At 39.3% G+C, this 25,811-nt stretch overlaps 2 protein-coding genes across 12 annotated transcripts in view; both read left to right on the top strand.

Moving 5' to 3' along the window:
• Positions 1-203: 203 nt before the first annotated feature.
• Positions 204-3,789, top strand: nudcd3 (NudC domain containing 3). Its single transcript, XM_066651278.1, has 6 exons — positions 204-539; positions 1,188-1,477; positions 1,686-1,818; positions 2,073-2,216; positions 2,382-2,570; positions 3,033-3,789. The coding sequence occupies exons 1-6, from the start codon at positions 342-344 to the stop codon at positions 3,141-3,143; spliced, it is 1,065 nt and encodes a 354-aa protein (XP_066507375.1). The 5' UTR covers positions 204-341; the 3' UTR covers positions 3,144-3,789.
• Positions 3,790-4,202: 413 nt separating this feature from the next.
• The window catches only part of LOC136674536 (calcium/calmodulin-dependent protein kinase type II subunit beta), an 80,439-nt gene continuing 58,830 nt past the window's right edge, over positions 4,203-25,811 (top strand). For 4 of the 11 annotated variants that reach the window (XM_066650565.1, XM_066650564.1, XM_066650558.1 and 1 more), the window contains exons 1-5: positions 4,209-4,560; positions 9,952-10,046; positions 23,715-23,774; positions 24,139-24,193; positions 24,753-24,818. In XM_066650565.1, coding sequence (XP_066506662.1) covers positions 4,499-4,560; positions 9,952-10,046; positions 23,715-23,774; positions 24,139-24,193; positions 24,753-24,818 — 338 coding nt within the window. In that variant the 5' untranslated portion in view covers positions 4,209-4,498. Of the gene's footprint in view, positions 4,561-9,951; positions 10,047-23,714; positions 23,775-24,138; positions 24,194-24,752; positions 24,819-25,811 lie in introns of all 11 variants that reach the window. The other 7 variants (XM_066650559.1, XM_066650556.1, XM_066650560.1 and 4 more) reach the window with 4 other exon arrangements.

Here is a 25,811-nt window from a genome sequence, read left to right as displayed (position 1 = left end):
TATTTACTATTTTTCGTTCTCCGAAATTAATGCCCATTACATCATTAATGTAAACTTAGAATTATTAATAATTTCAAGAACAAACTTAATTAAAATTAAATATTTAAAAACAAAACATTTGTGAGGCTCCATGGCTTGAATAGACCTACATAAACTTGAAAATGTTTTTTCGGTCATGGGACTTTTATTTTGATGAATGGAATGTGTGCTGATGGTGTAGTATTTTTTCTGAGTGTGAGTGATCTTGTGCGGGTCGTTGTTTATTTGCTTTTAAACAGTGCAGTTTAACGTATTTAACTCTAATTGTCTTTGTAGTGGTGTTGTTTTCCGAGTCCCTGAACATGTCTTCGCCAATGGAGATGACGGAGTTGTACGATAATGCGCTACTTGGTATTTTGCAGCACGTTGGAAATATACAGAATTTCCTGCAGATATTTTTCGGGTTTCTGTACAGGAAAACAGATTTCTACCGGCTGCTGGCCAGCCCCAATGACCGCATGGGGTTTCCCCCGGGAGTAGCAGAAAAAATGGTGCTGAAGGTAGTATCTGCTCACTAACTGTTCTGCCTCGTCGGCTAATCCCCTGTCATCCAATTCCAGGGTGACACAAGCCAGTCAGCAACATGGTGAAACCTTGTGTTTACACTGAAATGCTCAAACCCCGATCATAGATTAACCCTCAAAACGAGTGACATTTCTTTGGATAGTCCTCAATGTTGGGTTTAAGTTATCTAACTATTATCCTGCTTTGTGGAACAACCCCCAGGTGTCACAATGTCTCACTCACCAGAGCTATGCTATATATATATATATTTATGTTGCTCATGGCAGATAATGTCTTTGAAAAGTACATTGTAGGTTAAAATCTATCACAAAACATGCATCTTTTAATGATTTCTGTTAATGAATTGGTGTGATTTTAGCTGTAGCCTCATTTTTTTTTAAAAGCTTTAAATGTTTTTGTCTTGTTTATATTACCACAGTTGTGAAGAGTTGGGAAGCTGCTCTTATAAATGTTTATCTAATATTAAAATTATGTAAACAATTTTAAATAATTGGTGCAATTACCATTATGTGCCACATGAACAGCTATTCAGTGCTTCACATTCACCGCATTAGTTTTCCAGCTTAATACATTATCCACAATGTTTTGGATTGAAAGATCCTTTTTTTTTTCCCTTCCTCCAGACTTTTAAGCTGTTTGAGAATTTGGCAGCTCATGACAGAGAGAGGGTAATGCAGTTGGCTGAGGATGCTAAAGCTGTGCCTCCTGCAGTACAGGAGCTTGATGTTGAGTCACAGCAAGAACCAATGTCTGCAGAGGCACAGCAGGAGACCACACCAGCTGCAGTTTCATCCACAGAACTAGCCACAGACACAGAGACCCAGCAAGAAAACCGTGTCCAGCCTGTAGAAAGTGAACAGCCAGCAGCAGCAGCAGCAGCAGCAACTAGCTCAGACTTGAGTGCAGTTGCAGTGTAAGCGTTATGTTTTTGTTTTGAATTAGGTGACAGTTTTAAAAGAGGCTTTCATAGAAATTTTAGATATTTTTCTGCAGCTAGTAAAGAACATTAACAATGCATAAATAATATATTAACAGTAATATATTAATTATTATTTAATGTATAAAGTATTATTATGTGTCATCCTGCCATACATTAATCCAATCTGTTATATGTTTTGTAGTGAACCGGAGAATTTTCAAACCAACTCAGACAGCTATAACGGTGCAGTCAGGGAAAACTACAGCTGGTCACAGGACTACACAGATGTGGAAGTTCGAGTTTTCGTCCCACCCAGCATTGTCAAGGGCAGACAGGTACCTAACAGCCACAGATATCCATTGCATTACAGGTAAAACACTTATCATCCAGATCTGGCTTTGCATGAATCGTCATCTAGCAGAGGATCACAGAACTGTGGACAGGCCCAATTATTCACACATAAGGTCATATGTTAATGTCCATCTGTGCGGAAAACTGTTACAGCATGAATATTGGCTCCATGTTAGTTTGAGCCCATTTAGTTTGTCAAATCAAGTGAAAATAATTTATATTCCCTTTCTGTTTGCAGGTTTCGGTTAATCTCCAGCCTAGTAAATTACGTGTGGCAGTGAAGGAGGGAGCATCAGAAAGAGTTTTGATGGAAGGCGAATTCACACACAAAATCAACACAGAGAATTCCTTATGGAGTCTGGAGCCAGGCCACTGTGTATTGGTAGGGTTTTTCTTTAAAAAATATCCTCATCTGTTATTGTAAACACCAGGAAACTTTCACCATTACCAGCTGATGATACTGATAGGCAGACGACTAAATTCTATTCCATGCAATGTAGCAAAACCATAAGCTTGCCATCATGATTAGCCATCCTTTTTCCCTTAGTTGTCTCTAAATAAAATCGGGGAAGTGTGGTGGAGTGCTGTGCTGAAAGGAGAGGAGGAGATTGATGTGAACAAGATCAACCGTGAGCGCTCTATGGCTACTGTGGATGAAGAGGAGCATGCTGTGTTGGATCGGCTTACCTTTGACTACCATCAGAAACTGCAAGGAAAGCCCCAGAGTCATGAGCTGGTAAACAGAGTGCAGACATGTCTTTGCTGAGAGTGTTTTATTTGGTTTGGCACAGTGGAATGCATACTCTAATAAACATTACCATCCAAGAGCTGATATTTGACTTTCTCTTATAAGTATGTTGAGCATGTGGTAATTCAGTAGTCTCCATTGGAGCATTTATAAGCCTTCACATTCTTAGACTGGTAGCATTTGTGTAATAAGGGGACCTACCTAACAGGTGGACATTTCTGTGATTAAAAAAGTAGAGGAAAAGTAGCGTTAAAGCGTTGCTCTTTGTTTACTAAATGAGATATTTTTCCACAGAGTCCTATTAAAGGAACTTAATTAGAATATTAGATTTGGTATGTCTGCAATATTGACATGTTTATGGAAATAAGGTTGAAAAATGCAGAGATCAGATATTGCCTGCTTTATATCATTAAAAAATGGACAATAACTTATTTTTCTTTGGTATTTTAGAAAGTCCATGAGATGCTGAAGAAGGGCTGGGATGCCGAAGGATCACCGTTCAAAGGACAACAGTTTGATCCATCCATGTTTGATATACCACCAAGTGCTGTACAGTTCTGAGCTTTAGCGAATTTGGCAGATGCTGGGTGGACAGCCCTAATTTCAAATCTGTATCATACACCAATGAAAGCACTGACAACTCAGCACAGACTGGTTTAATGCAGTGTGACGGACATTACAAAGGCACTGCGGAAGTTGTTATGCCTTTTTATTGACTGTGATTTGCTCAAATGTTTAGGTTAGGCTGGCATGGGGATATGTTTAGGTCTGATGACTCTTGTGCTGTTTTCTTCAGTGATTTTGCCAGTGGTTGAATGAGCCCTTGTTTATCAACTGATTTATGGTCCAGCTTCCTACTTACAAAATCTGGCCTCTGTGTTCTCCCCTTTGTAAAAGCTTTGTTTCTAGGACTATCAATTACAACTTTTTCCACTAAGTGCTTTGGTGGAATTAGTTATTAAATTGTGTGTTAATAAAAGAAACCGAATGAGATGTTTGTTAGCCAAATTAAGACTACTGGGTTTTACAGGTATCCACTTATATCTTATATTCAGCACATCGCCATGTTCCTGAGCCATATTTGGACTTTGTGTTTTATTTTTTTTTGATGGGTAGTCAGAAAAATAACTTCTATTTTTGTTTTCATCTAATTTTTGATTGTAACTTGTGCCTGATACAATAAAATACATAAGAGATATGAACATATTTTCTTCTTGAGTCAATACACTAGTGTACTAATATTAATAAACTTTATTAATAGAATTTTCTCTTTAGAATTGTTAACTTTTTTATATGCTACTTCAACTCATCCTTAATGTATAAGATAAGGAGCTCTTTCTACTCTAGAAAATGCGGTTTTACTGCTCCATATAAGAGTGCTGAGGGGGCTTTATAGCCCTCTTGCCTGCACTTGTCATTGGTTATGGTTTTTGCCTAATTAGTGGCAACCTCCAGAGCATCCCATTCTGTTGAAGATTAATATTCCTAGTTGAATGTGCTCCCCAATGTGTGTTATTAAAGTCTAACAGAACTACTTGATAACCTAAATGATGGGAGTGGAGATCTAAAATAGGAACAGGCACCTGTCAGGGGAGAAGATGCTGCCGCGCGGCAGCGTTAGTGCGCCCCCTGGCGGCCGAGGCCGTCATCCTCGTCCTGTCAGAGCCTCACACTTTACAGCGGAAAAACAACTGTACTGCAGTCCGGAGGAGTGTAGTCTACTGAGGGCTCAGGAAAGCAGTCCAGCTCGTTCTCTCTTCAGCGGAACTCATCCCTCACCCTTCTGTGTACCTGTACTCCGAGTCGGCAGACTGTGTTGTGGCTGAGGGCAGTGATTTAAGGACACGTTAATAGCGTGGAGGGACCTGAGCTCGGATATTATTATATCCACGAAGCAAGCAGAAAGGAGGGGAGACATGGCAACGACAACCTGTACACGCTTCACCGACGAATACCAGCTTTACGAAGAGCTCGGAAAGTAAGAAAACGAGGCATTTTAATATAATCTCTGTGATATATCCAGCTTTAATTGTAGTAGCTAGTTGAGTTGGTGTGTTCTTGACAGTAGCTAGCAAAACGGTGGCAGTTAGTAGTAATCTCAATACTCTCCAAATAATAGAGGAAAAACTTGCTTTTGGTTTGTCATTACAGCATCCTAACGCTGTCATTTGTCTTCAGCACGCTGTGTTTATTTCGAGTAACTCTTTAAGGGCTGTCCTCACTCACTTCAGCCGCCGCGGTGGTAACATATCTCGCCAGAGACAGTGACATTTGCAGCCTGTCAGAAAGCGGGGCGGCTGTTTGCTGTCTATAATCTGAGTGTGGAGAGAAGCATGCCTGCTGCCTGACGTTAGGAAATTATTTTACTCTCCCCCTCCACACCTCCTTCTCTGACAGTATTACGTTTCTCCGTTTCGTTTGTTTTCCCTCTTGAATTATTAAATGTCTCAGCGCCACCACAAACACAAAACATACTTTGTTTTTTATCTAACTGGTCGATGTCGTTTCTCGCCTTTTTTAAAATGTTGAAGTACCTCCAACGGACGCGCTGTGGGCTGTGGCTTGATGCTGAGATAAAGTCAAATCTGATTGGCTGCACTGCGTCCAAATTTGCATTCATAATTATGGAGCCTCGGAATATGATTGGTCGAAGAGCTTTACTTGGAAAAGCGATACATTAGGTGTGACTTATATGTAGACTACAACTTAAAAAGTTAATTTACTGTATGCCCGAAAAATCAAATGGTTTCCTGTTCCCTGTAGTACACTCTAGGTTGTGAAATAAAGGATTCTGCATTATACGTGTGATATAAAGCTTCCTTCCTCCCATTACCTGCCTGACACACTTAGTTACTTAGTGCACTAGTAACTTTCATGATCTGTACAGTGAATTAAATAGGGATTAAGGATCCATTGGAGGGTTAGCATATGGCTGTGTCTAAAACTGCATACTTCCATTCTAAATAGTGTAAGCAGTACTTACTATTACTTTCCCATGCATTTACATGACAGCAGTGCAAGGCTATTTTAGTTTTGCTTTTCATTCATTTCTAAGGAAACACGTCAGTTGTAATTTTCATAATATATTCGATTGTCTGTAATAACTGCACACATTAGCTTTGGCCAGAAATTGGCAAAGCAGGCTTTTCTTTTTGGTGCAATGTAAATGCATTTAGCTAGAGGGCTTTCTTTAGTGATATATGTTCAGTTTTAAGCTGTTTTAATGCAGATGTTCTTGGAGCCATTATGGATTCGAAATGAAGGGAATCAATTAAATTTATTTCTTAAATGAATTTTTACTTCAGATTAATTACACCCAAAATTAGTCATTTTCTATGAGATATTCTTAATGTATGAATATTTGTAAATATAAAATCTTTACATTTTCAGCATTTCATATTTGCCCAAGTAACAAACTATAAATCAAACTGTTTGCTGATTAACTGGCATTTTAAAAAGTTTGCCTATGTAATAAAACATGAAATCAAACAGAAATTGTAGGCTACATTGAAATGAGGATGCAAATATTTACTATGTAACATGAGTTATGTGTATTTATGCTATGGCCTCTATGTGTAACAGCCGAATTCTAAGTCAGTGTTTGTGTCAATAAATTACAAAATTAATCAGGCAAAAGAGAAAGAATAGGCTAGGTCTTCCATGTTTAAAAACATGTTGATTTAATCACACACCCCTGTAGAGAAGATCTTGCAGCATAAATATGATTTATATCGGTTCTTGACATTTATGTGGAATCTTGTCATATTAATTTCATGTGCTGTTTTCTCAGCTGTCCTTCCGGGACAGTTTAATTATTTGATCTTACTAAGGCATGGGGAGATAGTGTTAGCCAAACTGGCTTAGCTGACTACTTGGGTCTAGCTGAATTGTACCTGTGCTTAGGCCTGTCACATTAATTATATTTTCAACTTATTGACCAACTCACTGCCCATTTCGTAATCTTACATTATTTATTTAACACTGAACATCACCAATATTGTAGCCAGTCTTTTTGTTCTTTTCTGTAACATTCTCTGGTTTCTCTATACTGGGACCATTATGTTGATTTGTCTAAAGACAGTGTTTTATAATCAAATTCCCGCAACCCTGGACTGGATAAGCACGTACAGACAATGAGTGAGTGAATGAATGAATGAATTTCAAATTCCAATGTATGAATATTCTGAATAAATGTGTATTTGATAAATGTTCATTGCTTTTTAAAGGTTGTAATAGTATTATTATGCTGTTATATTATCGTTATATAAGTGGCATAAAAACGTTTGAAATGACAATAATATAGTTTACCTCAATAATAAATGGGACAATATATCAACCCCAGGGCGGCACGGTGTGAGTGAATGTGTGTATGTTGCCCCTCCAGGGTGTTTTCCCGCTTTGCGCCCAATGATTCCAGGTAGGCTCTGGACCCACCATGACCCTGAACTGGATAAGCACTTACAGATAATGAATGAATGAATATCAACCCCAAATTTTCTACTGTGATAGGCCTACCTGAGTGTCCTGTGTTATATTGGATGCATACTAGCAGTACTACTGAGACCAACTTCCACTAGTCTATGCTCTTAAAATGTCTGTAGTATAATCAACAACAGAAGCAATATAAGTTGCCTAGCAAAACACAATTGTTAGCTAACAGTTGAGTAGCTTTATGGTGAGCTTTACAGCTACTGCACTGATGTGAAACCTTGCGTTTTCCAACAGCCTGTGTAGACAGTGACAGCAGAATATCACACTCACTGTGTGCGTGTGGTAGGCAAACTCGAAAGTCTATTTTGTGGAATCGAGTCCAAAGCTTTAAGGTCAATTCTATTCTCAAATACCTGGAATTGGACTATCAAAAATATTTAGAAATTGAATCCCTGATCATGATTTGTGTAGCTTAGCTAGTTTATATGGTTGGATTCTCTGATGGAGAAATTGGATTTTCATACTAAATTAATTTTGGACCCCACTGGTCAAATTTCTTGTTAATGTGTTAAATGAAAATAAATGTCAGGTAACAGACAAAATTAGACACGTTTTACAGCATTTTCAGGTCATTTTATGAACTTAACAAAAAAAAATATGGCATGATATTTGAAATGGCCTAATTTTATGTTGAATTTTTAAAACATATTCTCACTTAAATCTACAAAACAGTTGATGTGGTGCCCAAAACTTGGCCTGTGATTGTAAGCCTTTCTTTTTTAACTTGAAGTGTATGTGGAGAGTTTCATTAATGCTGAACTTGCTGGTGGTTAATGTTTTTTTGTTGGTCAAAATAGCTTGTGTAAATGTGCATGGATGTATGTGTTAGGAGGAGCCAAACCTACTGTAAACCAGCAGTATGTCAATATCATGCATGGAAAGCAGTAGCTGCTCCATTTCATGTCATGTGGGCAGAAGCGTGTGTCCCAGTTACCATCAAGCAGTGGACGGCTGCTGCCCTTTACGAGGGTGGAAAGCTTCCTGAAGTAGATAGCTCAGTTTCAAGGGTGTGCATGCTCCACTCAGAGTGAGAATGTGTGCAAAAAGTGTGCAGATGGTCATGTTTTAGCTCCTGTACGAGCTGATATTCTTCACACTGCCGCTAGGGTTAGTCTAGGCTGACAGCTAGACTCCACCAAATCAGCTCAATGTCTCCTCAGAGAGAGGTCAGTTTGGCTTAGCTGCTAATAAAAGCCACTTTTGCCTTCACATATCATGGGCAGCAGAGAAGATTTAAACTGCTTCAGCTCTGGTCGAGGAAAGCCTCTATCCACTAGTGTCCCTCTTTTTACAGAAGCTTAAGTGTGCCCTTCTTGACCCAAGCTGGATTATGGATAGTTTTTCTCATAGGATAAATAATGTGGCATACTATTTTCATCCATTATTGAGAATTTGTGAGTTGTTTTAATGGTATAATTATCATGGTATAACCTTCAGTTTTCATAAGAAAACTTTCATTACTTTTCATTAAAAGTAGGTTGATCACTCAGGTCATGTCTGTCCAATTTTTTCCACTTCAGCTTAGTGGCAGAGCTATGTGAGTAACAGTACCGTAGACAAGGGTTGATTCCCAGCTTGGGCAGGGGAGCCACGATATAACAATGGGGGTTCTTGCGTAAGAATACTCATGCAGCACTACCCTACAGCAGAACATCTGTTTCTGCAGTGGGTGCACCTTAAATTAGCTGAATTTAATATTTATAAAGTGTGTCTAAGGTTTGGAGTTAAAAGGACAATGGCTTTTCTGCCCCTAAATAATTTCATCCAGGTAGATATGTGGTCTCTTCATTCACTTCCTATGGCGCCTGTGTGTTTTGACTGAGGTCTTTAATGTTATAGGAACAGTACAGTTCCCTGTGTCAGCAGCCATACTGCTCAAGACTTGCAGAGTGTATTGTATAACAGCAGAAAGGTACACTAAAATTAGCCAGAAAGCATGACATCAGGCATTAGTGTTGATGTCCCCACAGGTTTTTGTTATGCAAGCTGTGCCGAAAATATCAGAAGAAAAGAGGTCTGAGGCAGCAGACTCTTGAAAGACAGCATATGTTGTTTTTTTGTGTTTTTTTGGAGTTTTTTTTAGGTTTATTTATTCTATTTTAGATATTTATTCCCTGGCTGTTACCAGACCACTGCCATTGGACAGGCAGTACTAAAGAAACATTTTGAATGCATCAACAGCTGCTTTTTGTATTTTCTATAACATTAGGGTGACCAGATCTAATAACGGTAGCTCTACAGTCAGACCGTCCAATCAGAAGATTTTAGGCTACTTCACCACGTCCCTTTCTCACTCAAGCGAACCAATCGGAGTAGGGGAGGGCGGGACTAGTTTGTGAATGAAACGTTTCTCGAAGTTCTATGTAAGCTCTAGAAAAACAAAATCCCGGACGTTTGTGAAATTCCGCCCAGACATGTTTTAAGTCTATAAAAGAGGACATGTCCAGGTAAAAGAGGACGTCTGGTCACCCTATCTAACATGTTCTGTAGTATTGCTTCTCAGCATCATAAAGAGCGAAAAGCCTTGGGTTTTTTAATATAATTTCATGCATATTCTTCCCAGCTTGGTTATTTAGTGCTTTTTATATTTACTAATTATTATTTACAATTTTACTAATATATTACCAATACTTTTACTAATTACTAATATATTAGTATACAGAATTCTTTGAAAAATTGATAAATACCAAAGGGATCATATGAAACCAGCAATGCAACTCCATATTTTCTCTTTCAGTCACTCAGAAACAAACAGTGATAACATTTGATGAAAACTGTGCAGCTGTGGAGTGTTAATTCATGTTTTGTGTGCAGAATGCAGATTTTCTTCTGTAAAATATTATTCATCTTGGCTTTTTTCTTGTTTTCTTTCCTTCAGGGGAGCTTTTTCCGTCGTGCGACGTTGTGTCAAGCTGTGCACAGGCCAAGAATATGCTGCCAAAATAATCAACACCAAAAAGCTCTCAGCAAGAGGTGGGTAAATTGTGTTTGGAAATGGGGTGTAGGCTCTCTGCATGGTCATACACTTAGAGAACACTTGGTCTGCAAGACCCCAAAGCCAGCTTTTATAATGTTCTGCGTCTAATCAATGTTTCTGGGCAGATGAAACACAGTGGCAGCAAAGCTAGTTGGTGTGTGGAGGCCCTGTGATATGTTGGATAATGATATTATTATTTGAACCAATGCCTTGATATCAACGTTTATTGGGTTTAATATAAAGACCCATAATTATCCAACATTTCTTGTGGAATCAAGAATAATATTAAGCATATTGCTGCAGTAACAGATTCAAGATACTCCAGTTCCTCCCAAAGGTATTAAATGTTAAATAATAACTCCTCTACTGGTACTTTGCTTCATGGTACCTACATTACTGTACTCTGCCCTGTTCAGCTTTCAGGAACCAGGTATTTTTTAGTATCTGCTTGTTTGTGGCTCAAAGCAAGCCAAGTAGGCACTAAAACCAGACTGAGAAGCCCTGGCTGGCCAGAGAGATTTGTCACTCTACACTACGAAATACAAACATTCAGCAAAAACTAGCCATCTGTAAATTCACTACAGTAGCGATCTCATTTGTTTTTTATCTGACTCACAGTTTCAGTTTATAAAATTACACCATTGACTTATGAAGAGCTACAAATTTTCCACTGATTGGTGGCTGACGAAAGAATCCAGCAAGAGGATGGTGCAACAAGGAACAGACAACCTATACTAATCTATCTGAACTAATGCGCGGAACTGTGTTCAGTTCCAAACAACAACAACAAAGCATGAATACACAATGAGTAAACAACACTTAATGTTACCACTACCTTTGTTGTGGATTACAAAGCCTGACCTTGAGGTGACAGTGTTTTGCAAAGTCACGGTTTTGGTGGGGGTTAGATATGATTAGAGTTGAGTAGTTAAGATACAGTGCAATGGAAAACTGCTATAGTTGACTCCGGGCACTGAGTGTGGTGACTTTAAACTTGTCAATGTGTAGCTGCTTCCAAGCGTCTTATTCTAGTGGTGATTTTTTTTGGTCTAGATTTTGTACGGTATAAAAAACTTGTACAAAGAAATGCACAATTCACAAACTCAAGACAAAACACATAGACAAGTGAAGCAAATGAATAAAGCCACAAAAAGATCAAAAAGATAATAAAACAGGGGGAGTCCATGGACAGAGGTCTGCGTTCTTCCCAGATCTTGCACAGAGAGAGAAAGAATGATGAGTCAAGATAGAATACATCTTCTGTCATACAAAATCGAGTCTTATTACAGACACATATATTCACCAAGGTAACCAATGGTCATTAAAGACATCAATTTGTGTTCTCAGTGTAAATGTAATTCTCTCCATAAATATATATCATGAACTAAATCTATCCATTCGTTTACCGCTGTGCTTTTTTTATGGAGATTATATAAACTTTGTATGAACAATTGAACGCCTGTATCAGCAATGGGTGCTTTATTACTCAAAACCAGACAGAGTTGCACCATGTGCTTTTGGCTATGAGCACCACTTTATTTTAAGAATGGTGGGTGTTTGTGAATGTCTGAAAATTCAGTTGATGTATAAATTTGTTAAAAGGAAATGCAATGCCAAGAAACTTTAAAACAGGTGGCCACTTGGGATACAAAGTATCAAACCCTGTGTCGCTACTTCACATGTCCATTCAAGACATAGCTCATATGTGAATCACCTTCTTCATGAAAAGTGCTCTAAACCCTGTTTAACTGCATTCACCAGCAATGAAGTGGCAACGAAGGAACTACATTTGCAGAGAAGTCAAATGTCAGGAAAGGCAGAAAACATCACATGACTGAGTATCTGATCACATGGTGCTGTGTGTGTGCTGGTTGAGAGGGTCTTTGTGAAGGTCCTGTTGGTCGCAAGGGTCTCTGTTTGTGTTGGTGCTTGTTTATGAGCGAGGGTGTTGCGGGATGGTCCGTTGGCTGCTGAGGCAGCTTGAGCATTTGGCACAATGTGGGCAGCGTGTCTGTGAACCTTACATGCCTGGAGCACTAGACTCAGAGGGCACACACACACACACACTGTGTCACACATACACTCACTCACTTGTTTTTGTAGTGCGTCTGAATGTGAAATCATACATGTATGTTCAGTTCAGAGACACCCCTTTTAGATGGGTGATTTCAGCTATATTAAGCTGCACATATTGTGAACACAGAGTTTCAGTTGTCCACTATTTAACGTGTCCAAAATGATCTCTATAAAAATGAAAAGCACAAGAAAGTCATCTTTCTTGTGCATCTTCTTGTGAAAGTCATTAAAGCTCCAGCATTGGGCTGTGGAGAAGTGGAAGTGTGTTCTCTGGATTGATGGAGGTCCCAAACTAATTATACAACATCGCTCATGTTCTCATGCCTGAATGTCATCAAATCAATGTTGTAATATCTAGATGAGAGCATTCTGAAAAAAGCAGAAGTGGGTAGGTAAAAAAGAAGACAAATTACCTATTGATACCTTTAATTTCATATGAATAAGCAGTTATACACAAATGGCCATATATTTAGCCTATATATTCTAAACATAGCTCTAAACAACAACAAAAAAAAGAAATGATTTGTTCCTCTAAACACAACTGACATTTTTGACATTGTCTTAACACGTAGGTTACTGAATAATACATACACACACACACACACACACACAGAGTTCTTAGGGGCATATTTTAACATAAAAATATGCAGTAGTCACAAACACACACACACATAAACACACAAATACCCACAGGCTGTAACATGGTCAGAGTGCTGCAGTCTTGTCCTATGGCAGAGTCCTACTGTTAGCCATCTGTGCTTTTGTCACTGTCATTTACTACAACGATGTGGTACATCCAAGTTTAAAAGGCTGTGAATGCTTTGACTCATCCCATAAATGCATGAGTGTTTATAATTGGAAGCGTGAGTGTATGCATTATCCTTGTTTAACCCTGGATGGGGTCACCATATTTAGTTAGGCACACAGTCTGGGCCAATTTTTCAGCACTGAAGGAGTTAAAGGGAGACTAAAGGCTAACACTTGCCAGTGTATCTGCTAAAACCAAGGGTTATTAATGGAGAATTGATCCGCCCCCACTTACTCTAATCTTTTGGGAAGGCTTTACCTCACATTGCAGAATGTTTCGGTGAATAACTGATAGCATTCAGCCACATAAACATTAAGTACAGATGTGGGATGAGTCGTTCTGAATGACAAACTCCTCTCAAACTCACCCAAAATTGGATGGAGTGGCATTACTCTAGAAAATGAAGCCCAAAGCTGAGGGGTTTTATACCCCTTCAGTGTTTTGGGCATAATGAGCAATGGGTGCACTTATAATGTATACATGAGCAGTGTAGAAAAGAGGGACTCTCCTGTAATCTGATGGAATATTTTGGAATCAATTCACACACTTAATCAGGTGCATCTGCAATGCAGTACATAAGTGGCCTGGATTTCACCAAAAGCACCCCACTGTTTGGCAGCAGTAAAGCTATGAGACTCACCAAACCAGCTGTCTTCGGTTGTTTGATGGGAAGCAACTCATAAAACTGGCTTTTAACTCACTCACTCACTCACTCACTCACTTATTCACTCACATTTAGGAACCGCTTCACAAGTGGTTGCTATTTAATGTGTGGCATCACATACATCGTGTTCTTGACTCCCTGTCAAGATAAATATTAATACAGACAATCATTCAATCTATGATTACTGCTGACAGAGCTATTACCGAGGAACACTGTTCTGGGGTGGGGTTGTGGTTGGGTAACGAGTGCCAGCTATGCTTGATTGCTTCAAGTTAGCTTCAGATCGCTGGATGCCCATGTGAGCTGTGTTTATCATAATCTGAGGGCTTCCTTGTGAAATTAAATTCTGTCTGCACGCAACATAAATTGCTGCCATTTTGTCTTCCCTGCTATTATTCAACATTATTAATTCCGATCAAGTCATGAAGGGCCCATGGTCTACATATTTACTTTCTTTTTTTTTCCCCTAACGTCAGCTTATAAGGACTGTGTAGGTTTATGCACCGAAAACACTCATCTTTACTCATTTCTTTCATGACCATTTTCTTACCACTCTTCATTCATTGAAATTCAACTGGATTTTTGCCTGAGTCTTGAAGACGGATATGTAAATGGCCTCTGTTCTGATTGGTCGAGAAGTCCAATATGAAAACCTATATATAAAGGTAACAATGTCTTAAACAATGTGTGGACATGGTGTGACATAACCAGACGTAAACTGAAGCTTCAAAGGCAAAAATCACAGTATGTGTAAAGCTTAGTAACAAAATATAATATTTACTTATAATTAGGGCTAGGCAATATTCAGAACTTCTATTCGACATAATCTTGTCTATAACGAATATATTATTTTTTTAACTGTGTTTTGTTTTTATTCTGTTGTCCCCAATGTGTGTTCATGTACTGTCCCTTTAAAACCACACTAACACTTTGTAGTCACATTCTGCCCCTATCTGCCACATGGAAGCAACATGTGGCGAACCTAAAAGCTGAGGCAGACCGAGCGTCTCGAGCAGCTTGTACCAAAGGAAAACACAGCGCCCGTGGCTTTGACGTGTTGTGTTTTGACTTTAATTTAGATGACACTGAACAAAAAGAAGTCAAATGCAAACACTGCAAAACATTTCAGCGACCAAAGCACAGTCACACAGCAAATATGAACAGTGCTCAAAAAACGAGAGGAACAAGCTCCCAGCAACATTAGGAAAAATATCCCAGCTTTAATACCGGAGCATACTGTAGTCACTGAACAATGAGTGTCAAAATACAAAAGCAAAGTAATTGTTCATTAATCGTAATAGTGGTAAAATGTATAATTAATCGTGATATTGATTTGCGCTCATATTGCCCAGCACTACATATAATGCTTTTTATTCATTCTGTTTATTAAAATAATGGTTAATTGAAGGCATTAATAAAAAAATTTCACTGCCCTAGAATACATTTTGTCCCAGTTGAAAGTTTTTGAAAGATTACAAAGTGCAACATACAATCCGAGGATGATATTTTAAAGAGATATCATTAATAATCTTGATTTTTTTAGCAATACAATATTGTGCAGAATATGCTGAACTGATGCCAATGCTTCACACACAGTTTTTAACACTTAAGAGGCACTGGCACTCTATACTTGTGATTGTGATTGTGTATGGTAATTGTTTTTGTGGTTAAGACAGCATACCCACAAAGAATGCAAAATTGGTATTTCCCAGCTTAGTTTTAGCGATTAGTGCGTTTTTAACACTGTTTACATTTCTGCTTATATTTATGATATTTGCCAGCTGATCTTATCCATAGTGACTATTTTAATTATGTCAAAGACTTTAATCTGTTGTTGGGAGTCTTTCCCAAGAACTCTATAGGTGCAGCATTGGGTGGCTACCAGTGTGGGGATTTGAACCCTAGTCTCCTGCATAGAAATAATTAGTCCTACCCTGCAGCTGTTTATGTACATTACATCAGGTTTTCCATGTTATGCCTTGGTAACATGGACTGTAACTACATGTTTGAAGCACATTTGTCTGTGTTGTTTGTATGAGCTGAGACAGAGCGGACAATGCTAAGGTTTTACCGGCGTGACTGAGACTGTTTCTGCTGCCTAAGGTTCCCAAATTGCATTCCGCGGTTGTGTGATGATGTCAGCGTTCTTACATATGCCCCTCATGCTACTAAGTTTCTGATGAGCTCTGTGGCATTAAGTTAACTGTGAGCTGCTGGAACCAGCATCATCAGAACTCTCTTCCAAACAGTATAGATGGCTGCAAGGCTGGCCAAATTGGTATATATTTAATCTGATTTTCCAGTGAGATACACTGTTATTATGCTTAACCAGACTTCAGTTTTAAACAACTGGACCAGTTTCTGCTGTGCCGTCAATTCCTAGACTTCTCATGCTGAAGTGAAACCATAGAACTGAAAATTTTCACTCATTAAAGCTGAAACAGTTCCCCGACAATGTCAACGGGGTGATGCTACCAATGTTGTAGAACTAAAAGGGGTAGAATTTGAGCCCTCTCAAGAGTTGAGAGGATTTAAAGACCGATGTTCTGTTGGTAAAATCTCTCACTGCCAGTCAGTAATAGTGTTTCAGAAGCCGAGGCATTGCTCTTCCCCCAGCTGTCCTCCTTTCCTCATGAGTCATGAGCGGCAGACAGCAGGCCCCCACAGTTGGGCGTACAGGATCCAAGCCCAGGCCTCAACAACCTGTGTGTGTGCGTGTGTCTCTGTGTTTGTAGTATTTATTCTCTGTGTATATATATATATGCATGTATCTGTTTGAGGGTGAGAATCTATTGGAACTTCATGATTCATTTCAATGTAGATTTAGGCTGCCAAGATGTGATTATAAAACATTTCTCAGTGCATCTCTAATTTCAGTGGCATAGACTAAGCCTTGGCTGGACTTGACACAGAGAACTGGATGTCCATTTTACCTAAAAACAAGCTGAAAGGTGAACTCATGTTACCATAGCACACTTTTTCACTGTCTTTCGGACCAACTCAGATGAGCTTCGGTGGCGGGTTGTGTTAAGTGGCACCAGTTTTTCCAGGCCCACATGGCTATCAGTAGCATGAAGGTTTCTTATGCAGTGCCATCTGAGGGCTAGAAGGTCATGCTCATTTCCTGATTTCCTGACTTTGTTACAGTAGAACAGTAAAGACTTAAATATTTTGCAGTCTATTTACTTTTTGACAATTCTCTCACAATGTTTGACACAAGGTTGTCTTTGCTTTCAGAGACCAAGCTTTTGGTAGGTGCTCTTTTTTTTACACAAGCGTAATACCTTTATCTGTTACCATTTCACATGGTTATTGTGGAAGGTTTCAGAAGAGTGTAAATATTCTTTAAACATTTCATTCTTACTTTGTCTCCATCACAACTTTATTTGAGTGTGTTGCAGGCATCAAATTCTAAATCTGTTTGTATTAAAAGCTTCCCCGAAGGGAAGAGGCAGTAAGTGGTGTTTGGTGTGTGTGTGTGTGTGTGTGTATGTATGGTTTTTGCCTTTTTTCTGACTGAACAAAAATAAAACTGCAGTATTCAGTCAGAACCAGAGTGTATCTTGTTGTTTTAGAGACATTCGAAATTCATTTAACACTAAATGATGTTTAAAGTAATGTGCCTTTTGGCATGAGTAGATGCGAATAGAGTTCGATATGAGATCATCAAGGGAGCAAGTAAAATACAATCCATTTGTAAATGTCAGCGAGGCTGCATTGTATGGCAGCAATTTCTCTAACAAGGATAGATTAGTACGGACAATAGCTGAGCTAAATGTAGTGCAGTCTCTGTGCTGCTGGGGATGGACAGTCAATTGCACAGTTGGAGTGTGCACTACTACATTACTATGAAATGTAAAACATTAAACATGTTTTAACACTAAAACGCCCTCCTCGTTTGTGCACACATTGTCTATTTGTTCAGCTCCACTGTCAATAAAAGAGTTCTTTCATCAATAACAACCTATAGTCCATATCTTGCACTACATACTTTGTTATTCCCCTTTCACACTGTTCCTTAATGGTCAGATCCCTTACAGAGCAGGAATCATTTGGGTGCTGGATGATTTTCAGGACTGCATTGACACTGATGTAGTGGAGTGTCAGTGTAAGTTGCCCTGGTACAATAGACCCCACTTAACAACCTTTGAACGGACCAACCACCCAAGTGATACCTGCAAAATGAACAATAAATGAAGAACATTGAGGTCATATTAATATTTTAGCTAGGTGATGAATTTGTTGTGACAAATGCTCTAAACTTAAATGGAGAAGAAAATAACTCTCTAAACTTAAGTATATGTTGATGTAATTTCAGTATAACTTAAATTTTATTACGATTAATTTGGGTAATTTTGATTGGCCAGATTGTACTGAAATGGCCACCACAGTGTGAAGAGAAGAAGCTTTATTCATTACCAATTTATACTTTTTTTATTGTCTGGAAGTATAAGGTTTTGATAAGACCAATATGATATACACGAGTATAAAATGTTTACAGAAGACATAACAAACACGGCGAGATTGGTACTGGGTCTAGTCAATGTAAGTGAAAAAATGTCTGCAGAATTCACAAAATGTATCACTGTTGTTGTCATTTGACTTCATTTGTTCTCTAAGTTTTAAGAAGAGATGATGATAGCTTGTCATCAACCCAGTCATCTACTGAAGTATTTATAGGAAATCTTACAATGCAAATTACTGTGACTGATCTCCAGTGGGCCTCTAAGTGCATCCTATCAGAGCAATATGGCCAAAAAAAGGGGAAGAATCAAACTGTCCTTGTCCCTGTTATTGTGAGTTTAATGTTCAATCTCAGCTGATGCCACAGCCACCCGCTGCTATGAGTCCTATATATTGAATTGGGCATGCTCTCCCCTGTTACTGAGGGTGATGACAGTGAACACAGGCATTTGTTAGCTGATACAACAGAACTAACGGTTAGTCTACTCCTCCCATCATTTTGAGCTGTCCAATGATGTTGGTAGTTAAAAGTTAGAAAATATGGATGTCATCCAGTCAACTTTACATAGTGTTTCTTTATGCCTTCCCAAATCTCACCCCATGGCATTCCATTATTATTTCGGGTTATCATCCAATACCTAATTTTACCTAGGTTTATAAATACTTCATTATTATCAAGTGTGCTGTTGATTTAACAAATCCATATGGTCAAGGAGAATATTTGGAAACAAACATAAGCTCACAACACATCTACTACTTTTTCAGGATAAAACATTAATTGTAATTTATTTGTATTTGATGTAATAACTTTTAGTTTTAGTTTTCTTTATACAAGCACCAAGCTTATTGAAAAGATACATTATTTTAAATAGTAACACTAACCGTTGATGCCTAAGACTTTGACACGGTAGTGTACACTCATAGTATAGTCAAATCATAGTCACCAACTGCATACAAATGGATTTGTGGCAAATGATAAGAAGCAGAATGACTTATCTTAAATTCTCACAATGAACACGCTGACTTTAAGAGGCAAATGGGAAGTAGGCCAAAGCTGTTTTTACGGAAATAAGGTTCATGAAAGGGTCTTAAGAAACAGCAGAGTGAGGGATTGCATAATATATATATAAACAACAACAACAGAAGTGATTCCATTATAGCTTTTTACACTCCAAAGTGTTCAGAGTAAAGAAATGCCTGTGTCATATAGAACTGTTCAGCGTTTGTTTAGAATGTGGTTTCCAAATGCACTGGGGCCTTAAGTGATGATGTTCAGAAGTGACAGAGGCACCATTAGCCTCAGGTTTTTGGGGTCTGTTTGTGAGCAAAATGTCAGAAGAGATTAAATTGGAGAGTATTATTTTTTTTTGGTGTTAATTATTTAAGCCTTTAAATTTGTAGAAAATTCTCTGAACAGACCATCTTCTGGGCCGAGCCAGTTTAGATTAAATTCTCCCATGATTCCCAGTTCTAAAGCACCAAAGGAAGATATTGGGTCACTTACATTTAGAGCACTAGGGACGGCGCTCTAAAAATTCTTAGCCACTGGCTGAACCGTCAGCTTCACTGAAGCTCTATATTCCTTAACCTAGATCTGAGGTACAGAAGCGCAGCCTCTAGATCGCATTCTAGTTTCTTCTTACACAATAAAGGCAAAATACAATATTGCCATTACACTGGTTTGTACCTTGCAATACATTACAAACAGATTCATTAATCCTTTAAATATGCATGGTATTATATATGTATAATAAAAAAAGTAATACATAAAAAAATCTTTGATATGCAACTCGAATATGATACACATCCATCCATCCATCCATTATCTGTAACCGCTTATCCAATTTTAGGGTCGCGGGGGGTCCAGAGCCTACCTGGAATCATTGGGCGCAAGGCGGGAATACACCCTGGAGGGGACGCCAGTCCTTCACAGGGCAACACAGACACACACACATTCACTCACACCTACGGACACTTTTGAGTCGCCAATCCACCTGCAACGTGTGTTTTTGGACTGTGGGAGGAAACCGGAGCACCCGGAGGAAACCCACGCGGACACGGGGAGAACACACCAACTCCTCACAGAGGGTCACCCGGAGCGGGAATCGAGCCCACAACCTCCAGGCCCCTGGAGCTGTGTGACTGCGACACTACCTGCTGCGCCACCGTGCCGCCCATATGATACACAATAAACTATAAACACTTGCACTTATCTGGATAATCTGATGTTGGTCAGGATAGCAAAAAAGGCTCATTTGCATGTTGCACTATATAGTGTAGTATTACTATATAGTGATTTACAAGTGACATATCCTACAGCCTTACTGTAGACCACTGCTTCCTATAGGAACGATGCTGCATAAAGGAAGTCTACTATAAAACCAATTGATCTTTATCATTTAGAAGTGGTGCATACACATATACTGTACTTCCTACATTGGACATGACACAACTATAGAATACACACAAGGTTGCAACTTTAGTGTGAGGGTGTTTGGTTTCGATTGGTGAGACTCACCTACAGCAGCTCATTGTTACTCTTTGTTATTTAGCTAAATCACCACTCCAGTTCAAGACAATGTTGTATGAATACATTCAGGGGGCAGCCATGACCTTAAAGTTAGAGGTCAGTTGGTCACTAGTTCAATGCCCAGGACCGGCAGGAAAAATAAATCCACAGCTGAAGTGCCCTTGAGAAAGACACCTAACTCCCAAACTGCTCCCCTGCCCCTGTTGTGTTTGTGTGTGTGTGTTCACTGCCACTAGTGTGTGTGAAGAGTTGCTCACAAGTGTGTGTTTTTGTGTTAACAGTTGGGTTAAATGCAGAGAAGTCATTTCTCTAAGGGGGTCAATAAAGGTGATTCTCCTTCTTTGTCTTCTTCAGGGTTTACCATTAATTAGGCCTCTGTTAAAAGTTTTTTCTTTTTCACTGACCTGACACCAGTACTGCAGCCTCCCTTATGCCCATAAAAGCCTGGTTTTGGCTTGGCCAAGCTGGTCAGTAATCAGGTTGAATGGACCCTGTAGCACACAGCTGGAACTGTGTGTGTCACTGGCCACACAGCTGAACAGGGGGAAACATGTCACCCCAGCACAGGCAGATTTTAAAAAAAGAACCCTAAGGGGCTTCTACAGGGCACAAATTATAAATTATGAATGACTACTCTCTATTTTGGAAGTGCTCAAAAATTGCCCATCATGACCTCCAAGTATGAGAGGCCTAATAATGAACAGAAGTATAGAGGTTTCATGATGATGATGGTCATCATTGTCAACGTCATATTTATCTTTTCTGCTTAATCCAGTTTAAGGTCATGGTGGCTCAGGGCAAAGAAACCCAGGGAACTGTTTCTGTCCCCCACAACTTTTACCAGCTTTTCCTGGGGGACACCCAGGTGCTCCCAGGCCAGCTGGGGGATATAATCTTAAATCATCCTTATCAGGTGCCCGAACCACCTCATCTGGCTCCACAGAGTTGACAGAAAAAATACAACCTGTAATTTTTTGAGTTTGCTTTAATCACAAAAGACGACCTGACAGAGAAATTGAGCTGGGTTTGGTTTATATTTGTAAAAGTATATAAGCAAATAGAAGCATCAGGGACAAAGCCTTCTGTGTTGTTTGATCCTTGGGGTATTTTGACCAAGCATGTCATTGATGTTTGCCCCCATTTTATCCTTCTACCCCTTCTACTCCTCTGTAACGGCTTTAGACTAGATATTGAAACTTTTCTGTGAATATTTGATTGCACTCAGCCCCAAGCAAATTCACACCACCCCACAGCTCAGTGCTGAGGGCTTTACACCCCTCTAGCCAACACTCAGCATTGGGCATGATGACGTTAGCCTCATGTGCAGCTGCTTGAGAGACTCCCATTGTACTTGTGTGTACACAAAGGTTGAACCTTCAAGTTCAAGTCCCTAATGATGAGGACTGTCTATAATTTGGTTGTTTGCATTTAAAAAACGTAACAAATCTTTTTATACATTAGCATTCTGAAGCAGCTATATTCTGATGACTCTTGCTGCAGAGTGCTTTGAAGGTATCTGTTTGCATCATAATTCAGCATCGTCAAATCATGCTCACTAGTGTAATCGAATGTATTGTAAGTTCAAACAATAGAACCAGTTGAGTAAACCTCATCTTTATGCATGCTAGGGAGCATTCAGTGATTTCCTCCCACACTCTGTCAGTGCTTCTCTCGTTCAGCCGTTACACCACAGCAACCTCACTGTTCTTCTTGCCGGCATTTTATAGTGCACTGAGACATAAAACTCTAATATCTCTGCACTGTAGACCATAAATCTTGTACCTCAATTTTTCATTTTCAAAGCATTGTGTTGAGATTTCACAACAAATGAACCAATCAAAATTGAACTCCTGTTCCATTAACTTCCATTAGAAATGGAAAACTTTTTTTGAGATAGAAGCTTTTGTTCCCACCACAACGATATGCAGCCCACCCCAGAGTTTGCGGTAATTCAGTGTGTGTGCTGAGTGCTGAACTGAACAATACGTATGAGTCTGAAAATAAACATAAACTAACACTGCCATTTACCATTTAATGAGGGTATTGATTGTAGGCTATTGATTGAAGGGTGGAACATGATTCATTGTTATTGTGTTGAATCGTTTGTCATCGTTTTTGACTGAGTATTACATTGATTTTGGCATGATTAAATGGTTAAATGGTTAAGTAAACAGTCTTGCTGAGTGATTTGATTTGAAATGTGTCATTCTACAAAATACACAGCAATGATGATAGAAACCAGACTTCCAAAGCTTTTAATGACTCTCAGCATTGTCTCATATAACGTTTTTATTTTAATATGTTGTTTGAAGCATTTTTTTGTATGGTTTTTACATAAAAAAAACATTCATGGTAAAGGGGTAGATGCAGGCATTTTAAAGACCCCCTCCAGTGAAAATAACTTTTTTCTGTTTGTTTTTTTTTAGCTTGTTAACATGTCTGTGTGTTTTATATTTATATATATATATATATATATATATATATATATGCTACAAGGCAAAACATGGTATGGCAAGTTTATTTATAGAGCACCTTTCATACAAGGGCGATTCAAATTGCTTTACAAAGTAAACTTGTCAAGGGAGAAATAAGTAGTCAACCCCAGGGCTCAGTATTTTCTGTTTGAAACTGTGTTGCAACACATGGCAGATTCAGACAGCCAGGGTTTCCTACATCATAAAACACAAGGAGGCAATCCTATCAACTTGCTGGGCAACCTCAGAAGATCTTGGTAATTATGGATTGCAAATAAAATGGCCGTATTTAACAAACCCTGGTTACTATCATCACTGTTGTTAAGACAAGCAAGTTAATAAGAAATTCACTGTGAATAACATCACACCACCTCTGACCACTACAAATGACTTTGTTTACCTCTCAGCTGTTAAATAATGCAGCGTTTCGTGGTGTTCTTTTTTTAATGTTCACATCTATATTGGTGTGAATTATTCTTAAAAATCAGGAGTGAAACCCTAAGGATCTGTCAGAAAACACAATCGTTAATGATTCATTCTAACAACTGCATGATTTAAAATGCATACATAGGAATTGGTATGATCACAAGTAAATGCAACACTTTAAACATTAATGGTGTTTTTATTGTCTTCTTTCTGTCCTAACAGATCACCAGAAGCTTGAACGCGAAGCCCGCATTTGTCGTCTTCTCAAGCACCCTAACATTGGTGAGTGCACAGATTTCCAATTGACACTAATGGCAAGCCTATTAAAATACAAACTTTCCTAAGCGCCTTAAGTGAGCTTTTTAAATCCTTTACTGCAATATAGCTTTATGACAGTGCAGTCAAAAATGGCACACAGTTGAGACCAAGGCAGGAGCATCTGCAGTTTCAGCAGGAGAGAGCTTGGCTGGGCTCCGACCACGAGAGAACAGAAAGTAGGCTATTCCCTGCCTAGCACACTGTGTGCTTAAGCTCCACTTTTCTATTTATGCAAATGGAAAAAAGAGCATTTACAGCACAGGCCTGTCAGCCTCGGAGGATGACCGTAGGCATAACGCATTTGTTTCTTTCCTTCTCTTCCCTCCAGTTCGACTCCATGACAGTATATCAGAGGAAGGCTTCCACTACCTCCTGTTTGACTTGTAAGTGCATGTTCTAAATGCAGCACATAATTAAAAATTTGCCTGCGCCATATGTCCTTTTCTCTGCTATCTACGTTCTCCGCATGTCTGATGGCTCCCACCCATTTGTTCTGCACTCTTTCCCTCCTCGTCCATCCTCCACCGCCTCCCCCCACCTTTCTCAGCATCCCTCGCTCTCCCCTTTTCTCAGAAACTAGTTTCCATGGCAACAGAGCCGGGCTGCCCGGCTGTAGAGAATCCTGCAGTAGGGGCTTCCCCCCCGAAGCCCCGGGATGTCTCTTCTAGAGGATTCCCCCATCCATCCCTGCTTACAGTCTCTCTCTCTCTCTCTCTCTCTCTCTCTCTCTCTCTCTCTCCCCTCTAACTCTCTCCCAGACAATAGCACTCACTCATGCTAGCATATAAAAATGTCATCTGTATGTCCAAACCAATTGCACCCATCATCACTTACCAAACACAAAAGCCACATTTAAAGCCTTTATGTGCCCAGTGTGACAAATGACCGTTCATAAAAACAAGGCTTTCATAACATGCTTTCGGCTCTTTCCCTTTCTCATAGAGTCACTGGCGGGGAGCTGTTTGAAGACATTGTAGCCAGAGAGTATTACAGTGAAGCAGACGCCAGGTAAAGTGATCTCTCCATATTTTTTTTCCTGTTTTTTAATCCCTCTTGTCTTCCTTATACATCCCATTCACTGCCTTCCTTCATTTATATTGTTCTTGCATCTTTACACTGTAATATTTTTTGTTAATGTAAGGATTACAAGCAAAGACACAGAGGTGTATATCAAATAAAATATCACACTAATGCATTACGTAGGATTCTGCATTAAAACTCATGCAGTCATCATATGACCCCTCCCACAACTATAGGCAGTTAACATAGCGATCATATTTGAGCTGTAGTGCATACATTTTCAGTGATTCTCCCCATAGAAAGCAGGCAGTTTTCAGCGTGGGCAACGGCGCTATGTCAACGTTTCCTCGCATAGCCGACGGATATCTGCTTCCACAGGTCCCTCTCCCTCCCTTTCTGCTTTTCTTGTCTTTCATTTAATTTCATCTCATCCCCTCCTCCCTTCCTTTTTAACGCCTGTCTTCTCTCAGAGACTCGCACCTAGCCACACACACACACGTAGACGCACACACAAACACACACACATGCGCACATGCACATACACACACACTGCAGTACCCCTCAGGAGAGGTACTTTAATCAATTTGACTGTGTGGGTGTATTGTGGGGGCGTGAGACGCACAGTGAGAACCAGAAAGATAGAGGAGAGAAAATGAAGAGAGAGACAGAGAGAGGGGGAGAAACCACAGACAGGAAGAAAATGTGAAAAAGAGAGTGAAGCAGGGAGGGCTGATTGATAGAAAGATCCTAAGAGGAGAATAGAATAGAGAAAATAAGAGTGCATGGAATTTGAAGGAAAGAGAGAAAGGGACAGATGAGAGGAAGGAAAAGACTTGTAGAAGGAGTGCGAGAGAGTGAGAAGAAGGGGAAGAGAGGGAGGGAGATGAGAAAAAGACGCAGAGAGGGAGTGTGATTGAGAGAAATGGAAAAGAGAGAGTAGAAAAGAGTGAATGAGAAAAAAGTGAGATAGAGGGAGAGAAG

This window comes from Hoplias malabaricus, chromosome 18, assembly GCF_029633855.1.
Source record: "Hoplias malabaricus isolate fHopMal1 chromosome 18, fHopMal1.hap1, whole genome shotgun sequence".
Classification (NCBI taxonomy): Eukaryota; Metazoa; Chordata; class Actinopteri; order Characiformes; family Erythrinidae; genus Hoplias; species Hoplias malabaricus.
The sequence above is the reverse complement of the archived record's forward strand: the minus strand, read 5'-3'. Positions and strand labels throughout refer to the sequence as shown.